The 23,581-nt window shown below is 44.1% G+C and overlaps 1 protein-coding gene across 3 annotated transcripts in view; it reads right to left on the bottom strand.

Annotated features, from left to right (window-relative positions):
- The window catches only part of LOC135904493 (transport and Golgi organization protein 2 homolog), a 183,493-nt gene that overhangs the window by 43,359 nt on the left and 116,553 nt on the right, over positions 1-23,581 (bottom strand). The window contains exon 1 of one of the 3 annotated variants that reach the window (XM_065435286.2): positions 4,597-4,997. The exons of the other annotated variants lie outside the window; for them this stretch is intronic. Within the exon in view, the coding sequence (XP_065291358.1) occupies positions 4,597-4,738 (142 nt within the window). The 5' untranslated portion in view covers positions 4,739-4,997. Of the gene's footprint in view, positions 1-4,596; positions 4,998-23,581 lie in introns of those variants that run through there. 3 annotated transcript variants of the gene reach the window in all.

Genomic DNA, 23,581 nt, shown 5'->3' with positions numbered 1-23,581 from the left:
TGCTCTTCTTTTGTGTGTTTTTATGTTTCCATTAATAATAATAATAATAATAATAATAATAATAATAATAATAATAATAATAATAATAATAATAATAATAATAATAATAATAATAATGGTTCTTTCTAACCTTCTACGTGTGTACCAGACCTACACAACATTCTGTTTGAAATTATATGAACCGCTAGGATCTCCAAATAGAGAGTTGCTGAAATAAAATACTTCGCTATGCGAAGTTATCTAGTATGCAATTTATGCGCTGCTGTAAAGCGTTCAATATATACGTTTAGATTATCAGAGGTATCGTTTATCATTTTCAATATGAATTATCACCTGTCTTGTCTGAATTGCGTCTTCGCAAAACAAAAGCAATGAATGAAATCCACACAGGCGCTGCTCCACAGAACAGATGCCGGGGCATCGCAAGTGGCGTTTCGGGCACTGATGCCACCGCCATTACCTGAGTCTACGCTTGCGATTTTACTTCCTCTGTATACCACCCCCTTTCCCAATTTTCGCCATGTACTCAAAGTCAAAAGCAAATGGCATGCTGCTTGCTGTAGATTGTCCCGGCTTATGCGTCTTCCGACATTTATCACGCTTGCTCTTGGCTTACCGTAGCTTGGGAAACCATTGAAGATATGTATGCTGACCCGAGTGGCTCCTACCAGTGCTCATCAGCAGAACGCCATATGAGCCATTGCGGCGGGTGACCACTTGAGTGACCTTCGTTAGTTCACGGTGGCTATTCATAGCTGTTAGGGTACACGAAAAAAACAAACAGCGATCGCACAGCAAAAGTTCGTATCACTGAGGCGGAAACAACACGCACAGCGCACGCACCCGGTGCAGTGGTTCGATGGCTGTGGCGTTTCGCTTCTGCAAATGTTGTTGTGCGTTTGATTCCCTACCTCGGCAGTCGCATTCTGATTGGGACGGAACGCAAAAACGTTACTGCACTGCACTGCGTGCGCGTTAAAGAAGCCCAGCTGGCCGAGCTTAATCATGAACTCCCGCCACGATGTCTGTAGTGTCCGTTGATTTAATTTAGAATGGTAATATCAATCAATCAATCAATCAATCAATCAATCAATCAATCAATCAATCAATCAATCAATCAATCAATCAATCAATCAATCAATGAAGAGTGCAAGACTTTGTCCAGTGCAGCGGCAGAGCTCGCTCTTTCTATTCTCTGTCCGGCTCTATATACTGGTTAAACTGCAGCAGTCAACTTGGAGCAAGGAAATGAAGCGCTGGAAATAAGTGAACATAACCCTCACCACTCACTGCTCCGGTAGCATGTAAGCGATTTTTCTGTCGTGTTTTCGAGAGACGTCTTTGTAAAATTTCTAGAAGTGGTAAAGGCCGCCATAACTCAGCAGCCTTTAAAAAAGAAAGATATATAAAGATATAGAGGAAAAGAAAGCTGAATGAAAGTGGGGGTGGTACCGCTGGCGCGACTGCGTTGCGCAATATAAATTAGTCCTTGTTGCTCTATAGAACGCCGCTGCGTTATGCGCACATCGTGTAGTGTGTGGTGCCATCGAAAGATGGCTCGTGGCGTTCACCACGAGGAATGCCGTTCCCATTGTTCCGAGACTTTTTCCTAGACAGTCAATGAATGGGCCGAGATGTGATTTTCGAGTCGCGCATTCGCTCACGCGGCCCGCTTATCTCCGCATCACTTGGCTGACAGCCCGGCTGTCGACGGTGGCAGTGGAAGCACAGGCCGGTCTCCTTCGTATACGGTTAGTAACGGGTCGTGCATATACTACTACTGCGCACTCGAGCCACGTGACTGATGTCGGGCACACGCGTCCAATTCTACAGAAAAGGGCGGATGAGGAAAAGCAGGAAGTCAAAGGGAGCCGCCTGTGAAGAAAGTAAAGATTTAAATAATTCTGTCGAATGGGCGTACTGTGTACAGGTGAGTGTGGAGAGTGCGGAGAAAAAGAAAGTTCCGAAATACTATATGCGAGGGACGGCCAAGGTCGGCGACTATACGGCGAAGATTTATTTAAACGGACTGAGATTGTTGGGTCACTCGGTGATTAGAAACGAAGGGGGTACGAAGGTGGTGCACGAAGGGACAGTAAGAGGCGACAGAGTGCAAGTAAGGCTGTGTTAAAGGAAGGAACGGTAAGTGATAGGGCCGAGTGAGAACACAGAAAATAAAATAACTTGAAGAAGTGACCTTGCTCTCAACGTGCCAATCATAGAAAAACAGAGTGGGTAAGAAATTCAGCCTTACAAAAGGAGTGAGAAAGCAGCAACTGGAGTAAGTCTATAGAGATGTTGGAAGTGAAAATCTTAACGGAGGGCTGAGGAAGGCACGCATTCTGAACAACGACGGAGACTAACAGCTTCGGTGTTCTGAGATGGGGAAGCATCATAACGCAACAAACTCATTCATAACATTGTCATGTGCCTCGACGAATCAGCGCAGATACGTAAGTGTGTGTAGAGTTACGCAATTAACAACACACTAAGCAAGACATGAACACATAATGTAATATGTGGGTTACACATGATGCAGTCACGTTTACATTTACCTTTATCGATTGCGTTTAACTGAGGTGCTAGCGCTTACGCTTTATAGCAGAATACTCCTGCCTGGGCACTATTCTTTATTTCTTCAGTAGACGTCACTTCTGACAAACTGCTTGTGTGTAGGCGCTGTGCATTCGCTCTGCGACATTTCCTATGCTCTCTGTTTACGAATATTTCTTCAAGCCCAAGTAGTCGGAATACGCTGTACAACCAGTGCTTGTGATCGCAATAAGGCCAAAGCGTGAAAACAGGAAAAAGGAAAACATCCTGAAAGCAGCACAGTGTTCACGGTTCCTTGTTTTCTCCCCGTTTTGCAAGCTGCCGCTCACAGCGACCGCGGATCAGCTTCTTGGCCAAGGTTTTACAGTTGCTCATATACATACAGAAACAGGAGAACTTATTGAAAAGCAAATTAGCCGAGATTCTTCGGGCGTTCTCCAAAGAGACAACATTGCGACGTATTCTTGGTGAATGCTACTCCGCTCCTCATTATCTTAACAGAGAAAATAATCTTGTAGGTGGCCTTCAATTATCAGCACAATGAATTGGCTCCAGAATGGATAGGAAAGTTTGCAAAAGCGTACACTCTGTATGAAAAGCGTTATGCTTTACTAAAACGTACTGAGAAGAACTGGCGTTTGTTATTTGATGTTCAATGTTTAATAGCAATGCCCTAAACATAATTTGTGTCAGTTAAAATAAAGGGGGACCGATAAGGGGGACTAAATGTATAACACGCAATCCAAATATAAGTTCGCGATCAAAGCTTGCTACCTCTGTTACACTGAGACGATAGACTAGAAATGAAACAGATACAACACTCAATATTTTTACGTTGTTTCATAGAATTTATCCCTAAGACTCTATCAGTATAAATATCAGTAATAACTTTTGATGGTTCACGTAGTGCAATGTCATTTGTGTTGCTGCCTTACTATATAGTGTGTGCAATTGTATTGTGACTGTTTTTATTCATTTTTTTCTCTCACTTATTTTAGGTTATACATGTATTAGACGACCCGCCTTTTCTTCATAAGTTCATTTTCTTTGCATGGATCCATAACCAGCCACTGGATAAGGATGAAAACATTGCTGTCTGTATAATGTTTATATGTGTAATAAAGAAGTGTTTTCTATTAAAAAAAAGGAATGCGATCGCAGCGATCTCTACCTGCCAGCTCCCAAAGGTTAGGCTATATAGTGTGGCTAGGTCCCAGTGTTACACAAGCTATTCCACGAAAATTTCAAAGCTTGCAGTTAGAGAGCGCGGCAGTGCTCTCATGCATCAATCAGGTTCGGGCTTTCGCACTTCTCTTTAGTCCCTTTGTACATCACCATCTTTGTTACTAATTGCCGGAGGCACTTTCACAAACTAAATTAGGACCTCATCATTGCGGCAGATATCCCTTGTTCTGGTATGAGGAAATGCTTCTTAGTGAGCTGCCGTCGCTGCTGCTACTGTCCGTTATCTTTTGGGTATTTTGAGCTCTCCGGGAGTGCGAAATGTCCATGACTCAGTTTGCCGTTTCTAAAACATATATCATTGTACTTAATGGCCAAAAGGAAGCTCACGCTGTCGGGTGCCGGCAGCTGAAGAAACTACGATTCGTGCCTCTTTGGTACAAAGAATGAAAGCAACGTGGATCTGGCGGGCCCGCTTAGGCAGGGGTGGTGGACTGGGCACGGGCTTGCTCTGCATGCATTTGTGTCCCTGCCCTTAGATTCTCCTCGTTCCGTTTTACCGGGATTGGCTGCATATTTAGCGTGATACGTGCTTTTATTATTTTTAAACATAGTCATTCATAAGCAGACGGGTATGGTGGAGCTCTTAGGGGTATTTCCAGAGCAACTAAATTGCGTGCTTTGAACCTCATTCTTGCTTCAATAAAATTTGAGGGCGCATGCACCGGAGTGCGTATGAAATAAACGCTGTCCGACTTGAGCTACGGTTTATGCTGCTCGATCAACAAACTAAGTGTAGCGGAAGTAATATAATAAATATGGCAAGCAAGGAGAGACCAAAAATGGACAGTTCCCACTCACGTCCGACGATCTGGGGGTTGTTCTCCCATATGTGGACGCCGCTGGTGGGCCTGCCGAAAAACTCGTCCCGAACACTGGCTAACACAAGCAGGTATTCGTCCGGCTTCGGATGCGGATTCACAAAGAGGTATAGCAGGCACATCGTCGTCGTCGTGGCCAGGAATCAGTCAGTCGAGTGGCGTCCAAGTCAGCATAGAAAGTAAAAAAAAAAAAAAAGAAAAGAGAGAGAGAGAGAGAAACAAGGACGGTGGGGGAAGAGATTTGGGGACGAAACGGGCCTGCGTGCTTTCGGATGTCTTCTTCGAACGCCGTCAGGACTTGCTCGACAGAGACGAATACCGGACACACTTTCGGTTTCGAGACGGGCGCGTTTCCTCTCGCCGAACGACTCCTCCTCATCTCGCGCGCGCCTGCCATTTTTGAAGCAGGCGACGAGCCGTGACGTCAGCGCGCGAACCGACGAATCGCGTGTCGGCGCGCTCAGTTTGTTCCGGTGAACGGGAGACTGCCCTTGAGATGAAGAGTCGATCCAGGCGACGCCGGCGTGCTCTCGCGCGTCCGGAGGCGAGACGGACATTTTGTTTGCACGGTGCTCATCGTCTTGCTCGTGTCTGCGATGCGTGCGAAATGTTTAAGAAATCGCTCTTCAAGGTTGGAAGCGAAGGGTGCCACTTCTACCTTGGGAACGATTAAGCCTGAGTGGTGACTTTGACATTGTTTGCTCTGTACGGGCGCTCCATCCTCTGGCGCAAGCGGTCGCCTTTCTTTTTCGAAAATCTTGTCGTTGCCTAATTCACTTCTGAGAATAACTGACAGCACGGCAGAGGATCAAGGTGCTGTGTCTGACCGTTTTCTGCACCAGCGATTTGACTATTGTCAAACTGCTGAAACAATAATGATGGCAGTATGTTGGGGGCTTCTCAAGATACGAGAAATGTTTTAACCTAGACTCAATCCGTCAAACTTAAATGTTAAAAATATGAATAGCATTACTTATAGCTGTGAGCATTGTGTGATCATCTGTCAAGATGTCTTGAGAAACACCCTGAAGGCTACAATGCTATATAATAATGATGACGAGAAAACGAACAGTTTGATACATTAGTCGATCTTGTGAACAAATACATATAAGAAAAGCATACCTTTTCGCAAAAAGGACGCATAATAATAACTTGTTTACCGCTCCTTGATTTTGCTCGCGCTCTCCCCTCTGATATTTACAGACTAGCCATTACTCGCGGGCTATGCCATAACGCGGTAGTGCAGTATAAGAAAAGGTGGTGAATGTACAGAGTAACGTGGCGAATTTCGACGTCGAATCAGAAAGAAAATGCGAAAAAAAAAGAACAGTACCATGTATGGGCACCGAGCCAGAGACGTCGTGAGAATGCCAATATTTTACCCAAGCGATCGAGTATGGGCTAACTAAACCTTAACACAGGTGGCGTGCGTATCGACGCAGTTCCTGCACGCAACGGACACGAATTAGCCAACGTGCCCGGCCGTAGCTCGCCTGTCCGAGCATGTTCTCCGCACGCAACGGAATTGCAATAGCTGACACAGTCACGGTGCTTTCTTATTTCTGATAAGAAAGCATCGGGACGGAAGGCTGGACTAGAATAATTCCGTGGCTTCCTGTACACTCGCTCGAAAAAAGTTTGGCGATCACAAACGCAGCGAACTTTCTCTTTCTCTTTTTTTTTTTGCATCGCAGTCTAGGCATGCAGGCTGAGCACAAGTGCCTAGGTGCGCATGTTCGACCAATGTAACGAGCTAAGCAGGTTACATGGTTTTGCTGCAAGAAATTTGTATTTTTCGCTGATGCCGTGGTATCTCTAACTTTTGCTCGCGAGTGTACGTGACGATGACTACCGGCAATGTGAATCTTTATTACGGTGTCTAACAAACTAATGTAGTGCATACTTGCTGAATGTAATTATAACTTAAAAGCATGAACAGGATAATAAACAGGGCGACATACATATATACTTTCCTTCTTGCTGCTATCCTTCTTATTTAGGTGCTGTTCTTTCAAAGTTTATATATAATGAATTGTTATATATTATATTATATGTCTTTGTCAAAATATCGTCCGACAGATAACACAATTAATTTACTATATGCTTAGTCTAACAGTTATCTGGCGATAAGTTTGCCAATAGAGCATACGTGAGCACAAAATTACAGGTAAAGTTATACTCTGCGACATCGCTGTTTTCTATGTTTTTCCCGCGTAATCACGCAACTTTGACGTTTTTCGGTTTGTGAGAGCCATTTCGTCACCACGCTAACAGGGCGCCGCAGTTTCACGTAGCAGGCAGTCGAGGCTTGCACTGTAAACCGCTAGTAGCACACGACCAAAAATGCTGCTTGGTCACTCAAGTAGTACTATAGCACTCACAGACGCTGGCAATCTACTCACACAATCGTACGCGGATAAACAAGAAAACGCCCGCAAACAAGCAGTCATTGCACATTCATTTCCGGACTCTTTACAACGTAGGTCTTTACAATGCAGCCCAAGCGGTGTCCTGTTTTTGTGTAGAAAATACTAATTCAGGATAATGCTGGGCGCCCCCCAGTTTGCATGCGCTGGGGTGACAGCAGCGGACACTGACTCTGGAGTACTAAGAAAGAGTGTGCGTATACTCTTACACAGGGGCAAGAAGCCATTCTTGCAGTGGCACTGACTTATATGTAGTGTTGATCCTTGTAACGATGTTATTTTTTTGAGAATTTATTATTTTATATATAGAGTTATTTATATAAAAAAAGCGGCAATAAACGGAACCTCCAATACGTTTGTCCATGTGTCACCGTGATATAGCAAAATTAAACGTGTGCCCTGTCAAAGAGCCTCGAATCATTGGATATTCGAGCATCTGTAAAAACTGGCTCTAAACGAGATGGGCAGCTTTGAAGATCACGAAATCTCGAAATAGTATTATATATTGTTTTTTTACCTGTGTATATCAGTACGTATAATGTTTGTCGCGATCTGGTGTTGAAAAAAGATTGATTCGCCATCCCGGCCCTGCAAAAGTGGATGTCCAGATGTGCAGCTTCGTTGCACCGCTATGCGTTGGCTGCACATGCTGCAACAACAGGGACATCATTTGCTAGGCTGGTTGTTCTATATATGAAAGGCCAGTTACTTCCCTGCCCACGTCGCAAGCTGCCGTCGCCCCAGCAGCTTTCGCAGCAGTAATCTTTACCTGTAAATGTATATATGCGGTCAGCGCTACGTGCTTCGCATTGTTAGCAGGAGCACCTTACTATCAATTCTGTGGTTTGGACGCTTGTTTTGTGTTTGTTCTTTATTGAGACGAATTCTTTGTTCTGTGTTGTATGCGTGATACCAAAGAGTGTATGCGCTTTTCGCTTCAATCGCTGAAGGCCTTTTTTTCTGTGAGGACGACGGCGGGATAGTCCCGACTAACAAGTTGACAGCTACGCTGTAATACATTGTACTCATTCAAAACTGTTTCACATTGCGCATTTTTACTTCACTGTGTATGCCGTTATATGCGCACATATATTGCGTAATGTTCGATCCACGTTGGCGATTACGCTATCCATACGTCGCGAGCGCTGTCTAGGATTTAGGTGGCAAAACGACAGATTCTTAACCGTGCGTGCTGCGTATGACGCGGTTCGGGTTGTGCAAGTGTACAGGCGCCCAAATCTTTAACTGGTGTGCGGGAGCGGCGACTTTTCCGGGCGTCAGCGCCGTATGACGCGGCGAGGCTGGAGGCGAGGCAGTCGTGTAGAAACACGACTGCCTCTAGCTTTTCAATACAAGCATACCCACTTGCTGCAGTCAACAAAAAGCTAATTATTTAGTTTTAGTTTATTGGGCTGCTGACAGTAATAATTATGATCTCACTTTGTGTACCTCTGGCCACATAGCTTATCTGCACAGTGCCTAACTTTAAGAAAACCATAAAGCTTTATTTTGAACACCTGGTATACCAAATATGATATAGCCAGTCGGCACTGAACAGAATAAAGGTAATTCAAAGTTCAAAGTTTATTGCTTCAAATTAGTTACATGTTTTGATAGATATGAAATACAAAAGGAGGTCCCATAGTCAAATACTATATTGGGAGCTCCAGTCTAGGTTAGGCGGTGAGAGGACTTACTTCATGGCAGCAAAACAAAACAATATCATGAGATTAACAAACAGGTCAAAAAGTAGAACTTACATTAAAAAAAAAACATATGAAGCAGAAATACAGAAAAAAGAAAATAAAAGTGGAAATATTGATAGAAAAGAAAAAAGAAAAAAATTTGCGAGTATGAACAGGTGTATATCAAACAGGAATAATACAAAGGCACATCAACACAAAGGTACATCAATTGAAAAAAAAAACGAATATCCGTGGTATACGTGAAGCTAGGGTGCCAGCCTCTAAGAAAGTCTCAAAAGCAATATATGAGAGCAAGGACTATAAAATGACGCCCAGCAATTAGAGCAAACTAATCAAAAACATTTTAAGATAATTTTTATATTTGTAGGTGGTGTTGCACTCCTCTATACCTAAAGGCAAGGAGTTCCACAATGAAATGCAAGAAAAACGATAAATGAATTTACCATAATTAGTGCGCACGTTAGGCAAATAAAATTTTTGTTAGATGCAAATCTTGTAATGTTGGCATTCAATAAAGATGATTGTGAAATTAGGTCAATGGGGAGCTGACTGCTAATCAGCTTAAAAACAATATGCCCAAATTATAGTTAATTATATGAGATACGGTGATCATGTTATTACTTCTGAGCAGTTATTTTGCATTGTAAGTATTGTAAGAGCTATTGTAAGAGCTATAAGTTAGTACCCTGATGCCTTCATATTGAGTGACTTGCAAGGAGTTGATATGAGTATTATATTGTCACGTATATACTAGTGACAGTGAAGAAAGCAGAACTGGAAATGACGAAACTAGCGTTTTATTGGGCGAACTTGTGCCCTCAAAAGCAGGCTACACTCAAAGAACGGCGACAGCGGCGAACACAGTCGGCGATCGTCGAAAATGTGATGAGTGGGTCCAGCGCGTCAGCTTTTATACATGATCCATCGAAGGTTCCGGGGTAACCGTTGGTGCCCGCGTGTCTTCCAGAAAGTTCTACACAATTCGCGTCGCACATGCAGTCAGATTACACAAGCTTGCGTGACAGCAGACAGCAGGAAGAACAATCGATAACATTCCAGAAACTTCCGATACATGCGGACACGTCCCGCGCTGAATGGTAACATTTGTTAGGCGGTGAAAAGCGGTCACCAGAAAAAGGTGTACAAGTACACGTGTAAATATGCATTTCCCCAATGACGTCACAGCACAGTTGACATGTGAATAAATAAATGCGTAATAGAGTGATAATAGTGTGTTAGAGTTAAAATGGGAACGTACTCTGATGAGGACTCACATGCCGTATGCCATTATCTTTTTTACGCATGCAGTATGATAATTGAATTTAAGATTGCGGTCCAGTTTGACTCCCAAGTATGTGGCATAATCACTTGCGTTAATATGATACTGCCCAATTAATAGAGGAGGTGTATTATTTATGAAACGTTGGCCAGAGCTGAAAACAACGAACTTTGACTTTAGAGGGTTTATTTCTATGGTTTATTTTTATTGCACCATTCCTGAATGTTTGCAATATCGGAGTTCAGATTAGTTAGCAGTACTGAAGTGTTATTTGCAGAATTTAGACTCAGCGAGTCATCGGCATAAGCATACATTGGGAGTATTTAAGACGGTTAGGCATATCATTTACAAAAATTACAAAGAGAAGAGGGCCGAGAATGGACCCTTGTGGAAGATCTAAATTAGTCGTTTTCATATCCGTGACAACATCAGAAACGCTGACAATTTGAATTCGGTTATGTAAGTAACTCTCTAAAATTAGCAGAGGAGGACCACAAATTCCGATTAATTCAAACTTTTTAAAGGTATGATCAGTTGTATCAAATGCTTTAAGTAAGGTCGAGAAATACTAACACGGCAAAATTTCCATTATCAAGAATTTTCTTCAAAATATCGGTTCGGGAGACTAGCGCTAGGTCGGTGGAATAACCCTGCCGGGATCCGAAATGATTAGAAGAAAGATAAAATTTTACCACTAATTTTTCTATTACTTTACTGAAGAAAGGCAAAATGCAAATGGGTGGATAGTTGTCATAAATGAGCAGTCACCTTTTTTGAAAACGGCAATAGTCTTTCCTCGTTTGAGCTCATTTGTAAAAATACCTGATTTGAATGTATTGGTAATTAAAACAGAGATAATATCTGATGTCAGATGAGCAATCATTTTTATATGGTAAGGCTGCAATCCATCAAGCCCCGTGCCTGTGGTTCTCAAAATTCGTATGACAGAAAGTACCTCGTGAGGTGTTGTTGGCTGCATAAAAAAAGAATGAGGAAGACGAGTAAAGGAAGACCCGAATTCGTGCGATCCGTTCCCGGACTGATTGGAGAAGAAACCATTGAAGGCATCAGCGATTTCTTTCGGATTACCATAAACCCTATCTTCATGCCTCATTAAAGTCATATGATCACCCTTTATTTTTTTATGTAAGAAGTCATTCACAATTTTACATTTTTAAATATTATCTCATCTACATTCAGTAAATTCATATCTCATCTACATTCAGTTCTCTCCATAAAATTGGCGTTTGCCTTCATTGAATTTAGCAGTGAGAGCAGTGTACAGCTTCTTGTACCTGCAAAGCAGGTGGACATTAAAAGGTCACATTTATTTTTTATACAGACGTTCCCATGTACGCATCGCCTTCAATAATCCATTATTATACCAGGGGCTTTAGGAGGGAGCTTTCTTTTTGCATTTCCTTCTACGAGAGCTCAAATCAAAGTGTGTCCGCAGCAAAGATAATAATTTCGAGAATGCCTTCTGTGGGTCAGTAATATCAGTTACCGAGGGCCAATTGATAGCTGTGGCAGCATCAATGAACACATTTCTCTCTAAAACAAGCTTGGCGAAAAGATGCTGCGAACACGAGAAAGGAAATCGCAGTACAAAAATACAGGGCAATGATTTGTGATATATACACTCAAGATACCTGCTTTGGGCGGAAGCAGCAAATTTGGTAGTACATGTTCAATAACAGTGCGTACGTAGTTACTACATCTTGCCGATTGGGTAATTAGGCACTCGTAACCGAAGCTGTGAAATAAACGTTAACAACGAAAAAGTCTGACAGCCAGGTGACGTAAATGCACTGAAACAATTCACCACACAAATCACAGGAAAAACAAATTTATACATAACATCATCTCACATAAATGCAGAAGAGAGATACAGTAATGTGGAAAGTTGGGCTCGTTGGTGATTAATCATCATACATTGATGGTGGTGGCGCACAGACAAGGACAAGGTGAAGACGCACAATAATACACGACACTCGCTGCACTCGGAACTATAGGAGAGAACTAACAACACATTAGAGCAGAAAGAGAACTACTTCGAAGTTAGCAAATTTGAGCAAGTAATATTTGTTAAGAGAATGTTCTTACTGCAACAGTGCGATCATTTTTTGATCACGCCTCGTATAATTCAAAGACGCCTAAAAAACTCAAAAAAAAGAAAGAAAATAAAGGAGTGAATTAGCGTGTCCATCTGCCTTTCTTGTCAGTCACCCATGCCAGAATGTACGCTTTTTACATACGCGTTACTTCATCGCTTTCTTTTTTTTTTTTGCAAACACGATGCTTGCGTTAGCGCCTCCAATACTAGAAGTTTTGCTTGGCATAGAGTAATTTAGAATAGTGCGCTTAAATTGTACCCTAACACGCGCTCTCGCAAGGGAAATTCCGAGGCGATCAGAAGCCACGCGGGGCAATGATAACACAAAGGTGTGGAGCCTCGACGCGTGTCTTTGCATTCGGGTGGTAGATGAGAAAAACAGGAAACACCAGCGCAACGCTAGCTGTACCACAATGCGGACAAGGCTCGCCAGGCGTGCATCTAGCGAGGCTTATCAAGATGTGGCGACTCCTCTGAGAGCGGCAAAGAAACGGGCGTGGCAGTGACAGGACGCGCGACCACCGTGCGTCGCTTACGCGAGAAAGAGATTTTGCCTGTTCATTGTCGCCATCGCGTGTTCACTCCCATTTATTACGCCTTTTCTTTTCTTTCCTGGAAGGAGGAGAAATGGCATGGAAACTTGGATTTCCTTAAGCTTTCAATGTCGAAAAGACAGCGAGGTTATCGTCGGCACGCCTAAGCTTTGAGTGGCTCCGTCACAACTTGATTTGCTCTCCTACTACGCGTCTATACGGCTGAGAGGCGAATGTTGTCTTATGGCTGACGTCGAAGGCTATGCTGCTTTGAGCTCTCGGCTGCTCGGCTTTCGGGAAGCTGGAATCGGCGCAGTGCGTGTGAGCAGGCAAAAAGTTCTGAAGATCCACCGGAAAAAGTGAACCGTGCCATGCGTGAACGGTTAGTGGCCGTCGAGGACGACGAGTGAGTGAGTGAGTGAGTGAGTGAGTGAGTGAGTGAGTGAGTGAGTGAGTGAGTGAGTGAGTGAGTGAGTGAGTGAGTGAGTGAGTGAGTGAGTGAGTGAGTGAGTGAGTGAGTGAGTGAGTGAGTGAGTGAGTGAGTGAAGACTTTTTGGGGAGACAAAGTGTCGTCGGGTGACCTTGTGGTTAGGCAGCCACGAGCCCCTGAGTCCGGCTGGCTTCTTCAGTTCTTTTGATGACCTTGGCCTGCAGGTCAGGTTTCGAGCTGAGCCACATGGCCTCCCACTCCTCAGTATTACTTACTTCGTGATTCGCGTTATTTACCGCTAGGCATGACCACATAATGTGGAACAGATCCGCTTTTTTTCTTACGATGGTTGCACATATTAAGGTATTTATTGGCCCGTGTAGTAGTAGTAGTGAGAAATATTTTTATTGTGTCGATGGTTTTCATCACTGGCGAGAGAAGGGGTGATAAGAACAATGGGAACGAATCGACGTGCCCTTTCGTCTCTCATAGACACATCAAATTGCGCAATAAAATACATGAACAGAGAAAGCTTCTAACCAAAAATGCCGCGAAATGTTCGCGAAAAAACTCAAAACATTCGAAGGCGCGTTGTTCGAACACTACATAAATATAGGGAAATATTTTTCGTCAGTTTAACAATTGAAGTAACTATTCAACAATCATCCAAGCGTGTGTTCGCATTTCGATGCTATTGCTCATTACGTCACCACGTATACGTATACTGAACATGAAGCACGGCACAAAGCAAGAAATCACCTATAGGAACTTGATAGCTGACGTAAATTATAATGACAAACAAATATTTCAGTTGTCCTATGCTAGCCTTTAATATTAGCAGCGAGGACTTACGAAGTCGCCATCTGTCGGAAGCGCCTCGCTTGCGTAGTATGAGGGATAACGCGGCGCGCTCCTCATAAGTTGGCTGTTGGCACTCAAGAAAAACACCACGCAGGAGCCCTTCTGAACGTTTCTGTAACTATTCTCGAAACGAAGGAAGTTTTTTACTATCAAAATAAGAATCTTGGGCAAACAGAAAGCACAGGATGGTTTGCAAACAATATCTCTTTAGCGAATACGTACAGTGAACGCCCAATGCGCGCGGTCGCCACGATGGAGTCCCCCGAACCGGCTCCTTGCGTGAAAGGTCGGCAATCGCTTAGGGCGAGCTATGTGAAATATGTTCTTCGGTCTGTATAACCAAATGGAGCATAACAGAATGAAACCTTAGTGCAGCGATCGCACGGGTTCGCGGTGACCAACTGCGCGTCTGCATGCATGTCCGCGCACAATGTTTCGCTTTCGCTGCGAGCGCGTTTTTATACCGTGCCGTGAGCTTTAGGCCGCAGCCTAAATTTGATCATTTGACTGTACACAAGCAACCAGTGTTGCGTGGACGCTATCAGAGCTGTTCAAAAATAATATCGTTATAACTAGGGACTTCGACGCCTGCGGCGACTTGTGATGTGGCGTCAACAACGATTCGATCTTTTTTTTTTTCGTTTCTTCTAATTTCTTGGACGTTTCAATATCATTATTTCTCAAGTTGCGTGGCATTGTATGTTTATGGGTCTTCTCAGCGAGCAATTAGCCATTGCTTCTTTTTCTTAACCCAGCATATTATTCATCGTTTGGTGCTACAGAAGCATATGAGCATAAGCCATGCCTTTCTTTACGTGTTTTTTACTGTTCCCTTTTCATTCCAGAAAACTTGCCAATTTCTAGCGTCAACTAGTTCACAGACGAAAACTTCATGACATTAGCCGGGCAACGCGCGTGGGCGAGCGTCTCCGTGCGCCCCTTCTGCCACTCATTGGACGTCGCAGCCCCGACACCGTAGCAGAAATCTTCCTCGCGGAAGTGACTGCTGCACACCCGAGTTGTAGCCGGTGGCTGCTTGCCGGTTCCAAGTTTCGCGATCCAAGCTTCACGCGGCTTCTTCTCCCGCGGGTGCATGTGAAGGATGACACCGGGCTCCGTTGCGTACATCAGGCACTGCGGCACCGAGCAGTAGCCTACCATGTTACACGCCTTCAAAGGCAAGCCACTGCCAATTATAGTACTTTTAAGTGTTGTAAAGTAGACACCCGAAGCAAGAAAACATCCCCAATTAATCAGAACCGCAGCGCAGGTGGGGCTTTAAACTTTCGTTTTCAGCCTGCTTCGATGCTTCTGAAGCAACCGACGTGGCCGCTGTGTCCCCGTGATCCCTCATAGCTCGTCACGCCGACGGTGGCGCCATATTTTCCAGTGGTGGAGCTCGCCCCCAATATCAATGTACTCGTGGGGATACATCTGATTCTGAGGCCTTGCTCTGGGGACTAGTCATCGCAAATATTGCGATATGCAAGTACCTTATGAGGATGTGGTTGTCGCCTGTTGCATTTCGTGGTTTCCCAACTACAGGTGTTGCTTGGTAGCTGGAGTTTGGCTGTGGATTGTTGGTTGGCAATTTGCACAGTTGTTAGTCATGCGCTTACACGCGTGGCTAGAATCCCCGGTACAGTGGTTGCGTATGGGAATAATTCCAGGAGCGTGTTATTACAATACCATCTCTTCTCTACAGCTTAGAAAGTGTGGCAGAATTTGAACAAGAAATGCAAAGTTGCACAAAAGTATGTTCAGGAAACTAATGTTTATGAGGCTAAGACTTTCAGTAACTGTTATGGTTGATTATAGATGTGTTCTACATATCTATAACACCACATGTTTTCTCTCTCTCTCTCTCTCTCTCTATTAGTATAGTAGTATATTAGTTGTGTAGCTCTATATCAGAATAGCTGAACGTCAATGTCATATATGACGCAGTTGACCTTTCGTACCCGAGGAGCCGAACCTACCGTTTTGAAGTGCGAGCCGCTAAATAATTTTCACTGCATCTCACGCACAAATATCTTAACACTTTAATTTTGAAGGATAAAAGAGCTGTGTAGTTATTTTTGTAGGAAGAACGATGCGGGTCTCACCAGTATGTATGATAAGATTTACCCGTTCATCCAAGTTGACAGTACCATTTCCGTATACAGTGTGTTTCACATAATTGATGCACGTAATTAGGACCAAATGTTTAATGAAGTTGTTGCACTTTAAACAGATGGCGCCGACGACGTAATTTCAGCATCCGTCTTGAGCGACTCAGAATATTTCCCGTACTGCGTTTATTTGGTTAATTATTAGCAATTATGAAATATTGCAGAAGTTGCATATAAAAGAATATGTAGAGTGTTTTCAGAAATAACTGGCGCAGTTGTTTGTGCTATATTATATCATTTTTTTAAAATCTTTTTCTATGCTCTGGAAACGAAAGAAGGCAAGGTAAGAAAACATTTAAATAGGAAAAAATAAATACGCCAGAAGTTGCTTGCGCGCCCAGATTGCAGCGTTCTCAAATGTATTTTTATAAAGCGTCCGGAATTTAAGCAGCATTGCACAAGCCTAACACGCGCCAGACTGCAAACCTTACGACAACTTCCATTTCCTGTCGTACAAGCTCGAGGTACAAAACAGCACATTTCATTTAGGAAAGCTTATTTCACGCAGGTTGCCTCGATGTCCTCCCCAGCGGCAGAAGAGGTGCGGACCCTTTCGGTTCCACCCTCGTCGAAATAGTTTACAGTGCTGCGTGCGCTGTCTGCGGTTGCGTCGAGACCCCGTCACGCCTGACTGTCTTCAGTTTCACCCACATAGACAATCACTCAGTACTCAGTGCGCCTGCCCTCCTTCCCCAACACCCCCGAAATAACAATGTGTCAAATTGTTTTACTTTGCCGCGCTGCCTCTCCTGGTCTTGTCGGTGACAGAGTGTAGCTGCTGCTGGCGCCGTGAAATGAGAACATGCAGCAGTAAAGTAAAAATAAAAATAGAAATAAAGAAAATATTGCGTGCCTGTTTATTACGCGCACCACTGAATTTTATCTCTGCCACGCTCGCTCGTGCGGCGACTAAAAAGCACCCTCGGCTTCAGCAAGCCTGGTTACCTGACCTTGTATGTGATCAGTTTTTAGCCACCCTTGGACATCAAGCAGTCGACACACCTCCCCGCGGTGGTCAAGGCCACCGTGACAGTGAGCTCTTACTTGAAGAATGTGCCAGACGGGGTAGCAAAGCTTCACGTAAGGTTGCCTGGTCTAGTTGCCGTGAATCAGGGGAACATAGACAAAAAGAAAGACAAAAAGGTGAAATAAAGGAGGAGAAACAAGCCAGAACGTATTTCGTGATTGAAGAACAAGCTCCTTTTAAATCTGACACAGTTTACTACAGAAGCGCGGTGCAGCATGACAATGAACGTCGTGGCTCTTTGCTCGCCCCATCCTGTGGAAGCGTGAAAGCAGGTGGTAATCCTGAGCAGTATCGCCGTTTTTGCTTGCCCCAGCTCAGCCTTAAAGGCGACTTTGTTGCTCACCTTCTCGCTCTTTGTTCTCGCCACGTGTCCATTGTTCCTGTTCCGTTTGACTCCGGTCACGTTCGCGCAGTCGAGTTCGTGCGGTCACGGAAATAAGCGGCTCGAGGCACCGCTGCATCGGAAGGTCACCGAGGACAGACTAGCCACGTATAATGGCACATTGGTATGTGCGGTGACACTGCACGTATCGTATATAATACGAACAATAATAAATTCGGCTCCATAAGCCAAACTGTTGCCTTTGCTGGGCAATTTTTTCCTCCGTGTAAAATGATGCGCCGATGCAAAATTGTGTGCGAAATTGGTCGCTCATTTCGGACAGCCTAAAATTCGTTCGTTACTGTTTCCTGCTGTCTCGTGCAGTATAGTAGTTAAAAACCTCACTTTACTGCACGAGATAGCATTATAATGATAATATGTGATAATGCATTTACACGATGTATGTACCACCCGCAGACTACACACTGTGTTATTAGGCGAAAGTATCGTTTGTATCTTTGAGGCTTCTTTCTACATAACTATGGAGACATTTACCTTGTATATTGTATGTAGCATGTGTTTCTGACGTCATAGTCTTCCTGTGAAAACGTTGCTTGACAAATCCTGGTGCTTGTGTGAAAGGATTATTTGTATGTAATCTAGAACCCTGTATGTTGTATGATAAAGCCATTCAAGAGGTAAGAAGTAGCCGGCGCCTTAAATTTTGCGCCAACATCTCCTCATATCATATCAATAAAAAAATAATAACCTCACTTTCTGTACGCGGGTCCCAGTACGGGCCTAAGTGAGGAAAGAGCACAGCTACAATCTCGCCGATCAGGACCGACGGACGCACACTCTGTGAGAGAAAGATGGTAGAAGAATGCGAATAGTAGCAGTAAACGTACTCTCAGTAACACAAAAGTGTCATTTCTCCAGATAGACATTGCGCGTTGCAATCTAGATATAAAATATATTTAAGAATAATATGTCCTTGAATAAGGTTTCCATGAACTTGCAGTCAAATTCATGTTTGACGGGGTGGATGCTTCTAAACTTTCATATTTGTTCATTTTAATATAGCACTGTCAATCTCGAACTCTTCTGTACAGTGCTTTGTCGCCAGATTGAGGGGTCATAACCTTAACTGAGTAAAATATTTCCTTTCGTTTGAGGGAACAGTCAATATAGGAAACCGACCCCCTCACCCCAACCTTCACCGTTCTTCCCCTTCATATCGTCGTGCCAGGCGGGCTTTCGCTTACATCACAACGTTGGCACTGCCCTGTCCCGTCACACGATACAAGTTCACGTGAAAATAATGCTACATAAAATAGCGCCCGCTTACAAGTTCCCATTGTTACGGTCATATATGCTGGTCAGTGACAGTGATAGCGATATCGCTATGCAGTGACAGCAGCGAAAGCGATATGTCGTAATAACGACTCCGGTAATCGGTAGTGGAAATAAAACAAACAAACGAAAATACGGGTTCACGTTAAGGCGACTTGCTTTAATATGCGATTCTCTCATATTTCCCTTAATTTCTTGAGCTCCTAACGTCGGCAAGAACAGGTTTCCGCTAGCTCAAAAGTTTCGCTAAAACATAACAAAGAATCCAAATATCACCTAAGAGCTCAAGGGCAGCGAGATAGAGCCGTCTACTTGATGCGTTGCCGTGTTCTCATTTCGCGTTCACATGCCGTTATAAAATAATACAGTGTCGGATTTGAACAAAGAGCGTCACTTATGCTTAACCAAGACTCAAATTTGTAAATGCGAGCCTGTAGCATTAGTAAGCCACACAGCAGGACATACAATACGAAGAAAATACGAAGTCGGCAGAAAATGAAGACAAAGTACGGTGCAAGGGGTCCGATGAGTAAACGAGAAGTGATTACTTAGTGGTGAGAAATGCAGTGATTTCACAGTCTGCACAATTAAACGATTATGTAGTGTTCCGGAGTTACATAGATACTTACTGTCCCGTGTCTCGGAAACATTTGCAGCAAACCGACTCCAGGTGCGAGAGCCGTGCATTCGGTTACTTTACGGAGGCTACGACATGCGGGCGGTGTTGTGTGAAAGGTGCCGAATATATGCTGTCACACGGGCCTAATTGAGCACCTAAAATTACAGGACTCCCGGTTGCGGCGGTACAAGCCAAATCGAGTGCACATTGAGGCGTGTTGTCTCTCTCTCCAACGTCGCAGTCACCCACAGACGAGGCCTGACGAGGCCTTTGCGAACAGTGGTCATCAATTGCACATTTTACATACTAACCTAAGCACACTAAACATACTTAACAAGTGGCCTTAAATCGTCGAAAACGAGGAAATCACGCAATGAAAAGACATCCGCGCGTCATAACATCGACCCCATTTTAGGCACTTAGGTTGCTCACTTCATTTGGTTCTCATAATTTTATCGAGACAGTGCGTAATGACGGACTTCCCGAGGACTCCCGTCTCCAGCGTAGAGGTACATGGCACTTCGTATGTAGACAAAAAAGAGTAAAAAAAGTCGGTCCTGGTTATGGTTATTCTATAGTTTCATCATGGGGCCATAACCATGGCGGTTCAACCGCACATCCTGCTTTGTTTACGCAACAAAACTACTTAAACTAAATGTGGGCGAGGCACTTAGATTGGTGCGCTCTTAACGATTGTTATAAAGAGGAGGACTAATCGTACAAAAGCTCAAAGGAGGGCGTCCTCAAGGCAGCGGAAGTGTCTCGTGGAGGGCATAACAATACAGAGACTGCAATAAGAAAACGAGACATGTTGAAACGGTGACGAAGTCAAAACAAAACGATTGAAAAATAAGGACACAGCTATACTACTAAGGAAGCGAACGCCTACGTTATTGCTTATTCGGTAAGGTAGCCAGCTTTATGTGGTCACGTGAAGTTCGGTGGTGAACCGGTTGACGCTGTGCAACCAAGGCCGATTCAAATAGGTCGCGAAGCTTCGGGCGAAAAGCGGTTCAGTACAGATTGTCACCGACATCAGCATGGGGGGTTATGGGAGCAGCGATCGAAGCGCGACTATGTTTGGAGGGAACAAACATTGGGAAAGAAAAACGCCTTTTTTAATTCAAACGAGACACAGTTAGATTCATTCAACGAAAATAAAATTCCTAGTCAATTTTAAATATTCGTGATGAGTTAAATAAATACGTTTAATTTTATTATTATTAATAAATGCATTTCTTTTCAGCGCCCATCGCTACAGGGGGCGTTGACGCCACTATCACTCGCAGTGCAATGCACGTCTTGAAATGGGCAGAAAGGCGCACTCGTATCACCTGTTGAAATACGCCCCCCTCACAATTTGTGCTTTCTTGCTTGTCGAAGTTTGTCTGAATTTGGTGACGCGGGTAGCTTCATTGCTTCTTAATCTGTTCAGTCAAAAGTAGTGAGTTACGACCGCCAGATAATTGTGTAGTTGGTTTCGTGCGACTGCGCTGGCCGACGGACTTGGCATCCGACAATAGGATCAGCACTCTACAGCTAAAGCTTTCGTCGGCCTCCAAAGAAAGTATGTTCTGCGCAGGGATGCGATTTCGACAACCGTACGGCTGGCCTTTTCCTGCATCGCTTTCCACGCTGAAAGCTCGAAACGCCCATCAAGTCGAATGGCGGGGCATTTGAATATACAGCTCCAAAGGAAGAACAACAAAACAAATTTCGCGCCTTCGAAAACAAAATGACGTCACTTCTGCTTTTAACGGACATGGCGTCACGTTATTTTTTCTTCCGCCGGAAGTGTTCCCACCACATACAGATGGCGCTAAGCCCCATGAACCGGCGATGGACCGCCATGTTTTGAACGTATGGGCTCCTATGGAAGCTTCGCTACCAGGTACATTTACCTTGGTGCAACTGTCTCATTTTTTTTTTCCCACAACGTGCAATTTTTGAATGTTTGGAAGATTTGGGCAGAACACATTATTGGGTCTGATCTACACTTTGATCTGGCCATAACACGAATGTGAAACATGCACTGCGTGAAAATGTCGCATGTTTTCCGTTATTTTACATGCGGCTTCTCGTAGAGTTTGCCAGGTGGCACTTGAGTGCTACCATTAAGGCACTCGAAAAGGATACATTCCAGGATACAATTCTGTTGCCTCCTAAGTCTAAGACATTTAATCTTTCGGACACCAGAAAAACCACTTAAATATCTACCTCATGACTGAGTGGTAGCGTCTCCGTCTCACACTCCGGAGACCCTGGTTCGATTCTCACCCAGCCCATCTTGCAAGTTGTTTTTATTTATGAATTGCCTTCCGGGATTTTCCGCTCATGGCCAAGGCCGCCGACGCCGACGACACCGGCTTTTCTGCGGCACGAGCTCCTTAACGCTATCTCGTTAATATAAAATGCACTTTTATCATTGATGCGAAACTTGGCACCACTCGGCTGGCGCAATATGACATATTAAGTGGCTTTGCGCCTCGAGTGCTCTTTCATGTTGCACAGTGAGGGTCCGAATGCACCAATTGAATTCGATTCAATAATCCGGCGCGGCGTGTGAAAGGTTGAGTGGCGTAAGAGAGAGAGAGAGAGAGAGAGAGAGACACGTGACATCATGCATAACTCGCGGATCGCGGATTTCGAAAGTGATAAGTTAAAAAAAAATTATTTATGCCGTGAAGCATTCATACGGTGCTGCCTTGGTCAACCTATAACTGTTCTGACAATACCTTTTCATAAAAGGTTACCTTTTCTTTTTCAGGTTTATATCGCTAAACCGGATCGCAGTGAAGTCGTGTCAACGCACGTATGCATAAACACACACCAGCGGTGAGCCCAATGCCCTGCCACGCACCGGCATCTACTGAAAACGATTCCTCCTACGAGCGGAATGCGCCGTTTATCCTGAGTTACCGAGGCCGTATCATCTTGCGAGCACCAAGGGGATGGTAATGCGTCCATTTTGGGGGCTACGACGACGTCGCAGAGGTGGTATATCACAAATAGCTGTTCTGCCGTTCTACGATCGTACATAACAGAACTAGATAGGTATATCTTCCTTGAATACATACTGAAGATAGAAAAAATATGGAATGAGCAAGGGCTTCTTCTGTACACTTGCTTGAACATGGAGCCTTGCTATAGCGCAAAAGGAAAACTCGGGGAAAACACGGGGAACGCGGGAGATGGAAATTCAAGTAGATGAGCGAGACAAGAACACGGTAAAAGCGGGAGGTGACATGTCGGCTTGAAAAATACAAGTCCACCTGTCGAAATGTTAGCTCCCGCTTTTACCTTGTTCTCGTATTGCTCAACGGAAAGCACGTAGCACAGCTACACATTGTACTACACAAAGAAATATATTATCACATTGTGGAATAACAACTTGTCATTTAAATAATTTGCCAGGCATATTCTACAGAGTGGCAGGATAACCCGCGGCAGGATAACCCGTGCCAGGATAAGAACAAAATAATTTAATACACGTCTTACGCAGATAGAGAGATGGAGAGACGAAAGAAAGGGGAAAGGCAGGAGATTATTTGGAAGGAAAAATCCGGTTTGCTACCCTACACTGGGGAACGGAAGAGGTAGAAAGAAAGTAGAGAGAGAAGGAGAGAGCACAGACACACGATCACAGCCGGTCACTATCACAGCACAGAATCACGTGCAGCACAACCAACACCAAGTCATGCTACAGCCGCTTGTGCAAGTTTGTTGTCCTTAACAAATGTAACAGTGCCTTCGTCGCACTCTTGGGCGATGGCTTATGGGGTCGGGATTCCAAAATATTTTTTCTCTGATAATGGTCCGTGATCAAAGTGAGCTAGCGCTGTAGCGAACGATCGTCTCTGCATAAACTGTAGCGAGGACAGTCACAAAGAACGTGTTGAAAGGTCTCCTGGCGACAGAAGTCATAACACTTAGCGTTGTCGGTAATTCCAATCCGAAATGCAAAATACTTCGTAAAGGTCACTCATATAGCGATAGCTGGCAAAGCAAGGTGGCCTTGCATTTGAACAGTTCAGATTGTATGCAAAGGCGAGACGATCGAAGTGTCTAGGCGGCGCGCAGTCCACTGTATTTAGAACTTGGATTCAGCTTTTGAAGACAGCA

The sequence above is a fragment of the Dermacentor albipictus genome, chromosome 1 (genome assembly GCF_038994185.2).
Source record: "Dermacentor albipictus isolate Rhodes 1998 colony chromosome 1, USDA_Dalb.pri_finalv2, whole genome shotgun sequence".
Taxonomy (NCBI): domain Eukaryota; kingdom Metazoa; phylum Arthropoda; class Arachnida; order Ixodida; family Ixodidae; genus Dermacentor; species Dermacentor albipictus.
The sequence above is the reverse complement of the archived record's forward strand: the minus strand, read 5'-3'. Positions and strand labels throughout refer to the sequence as shown.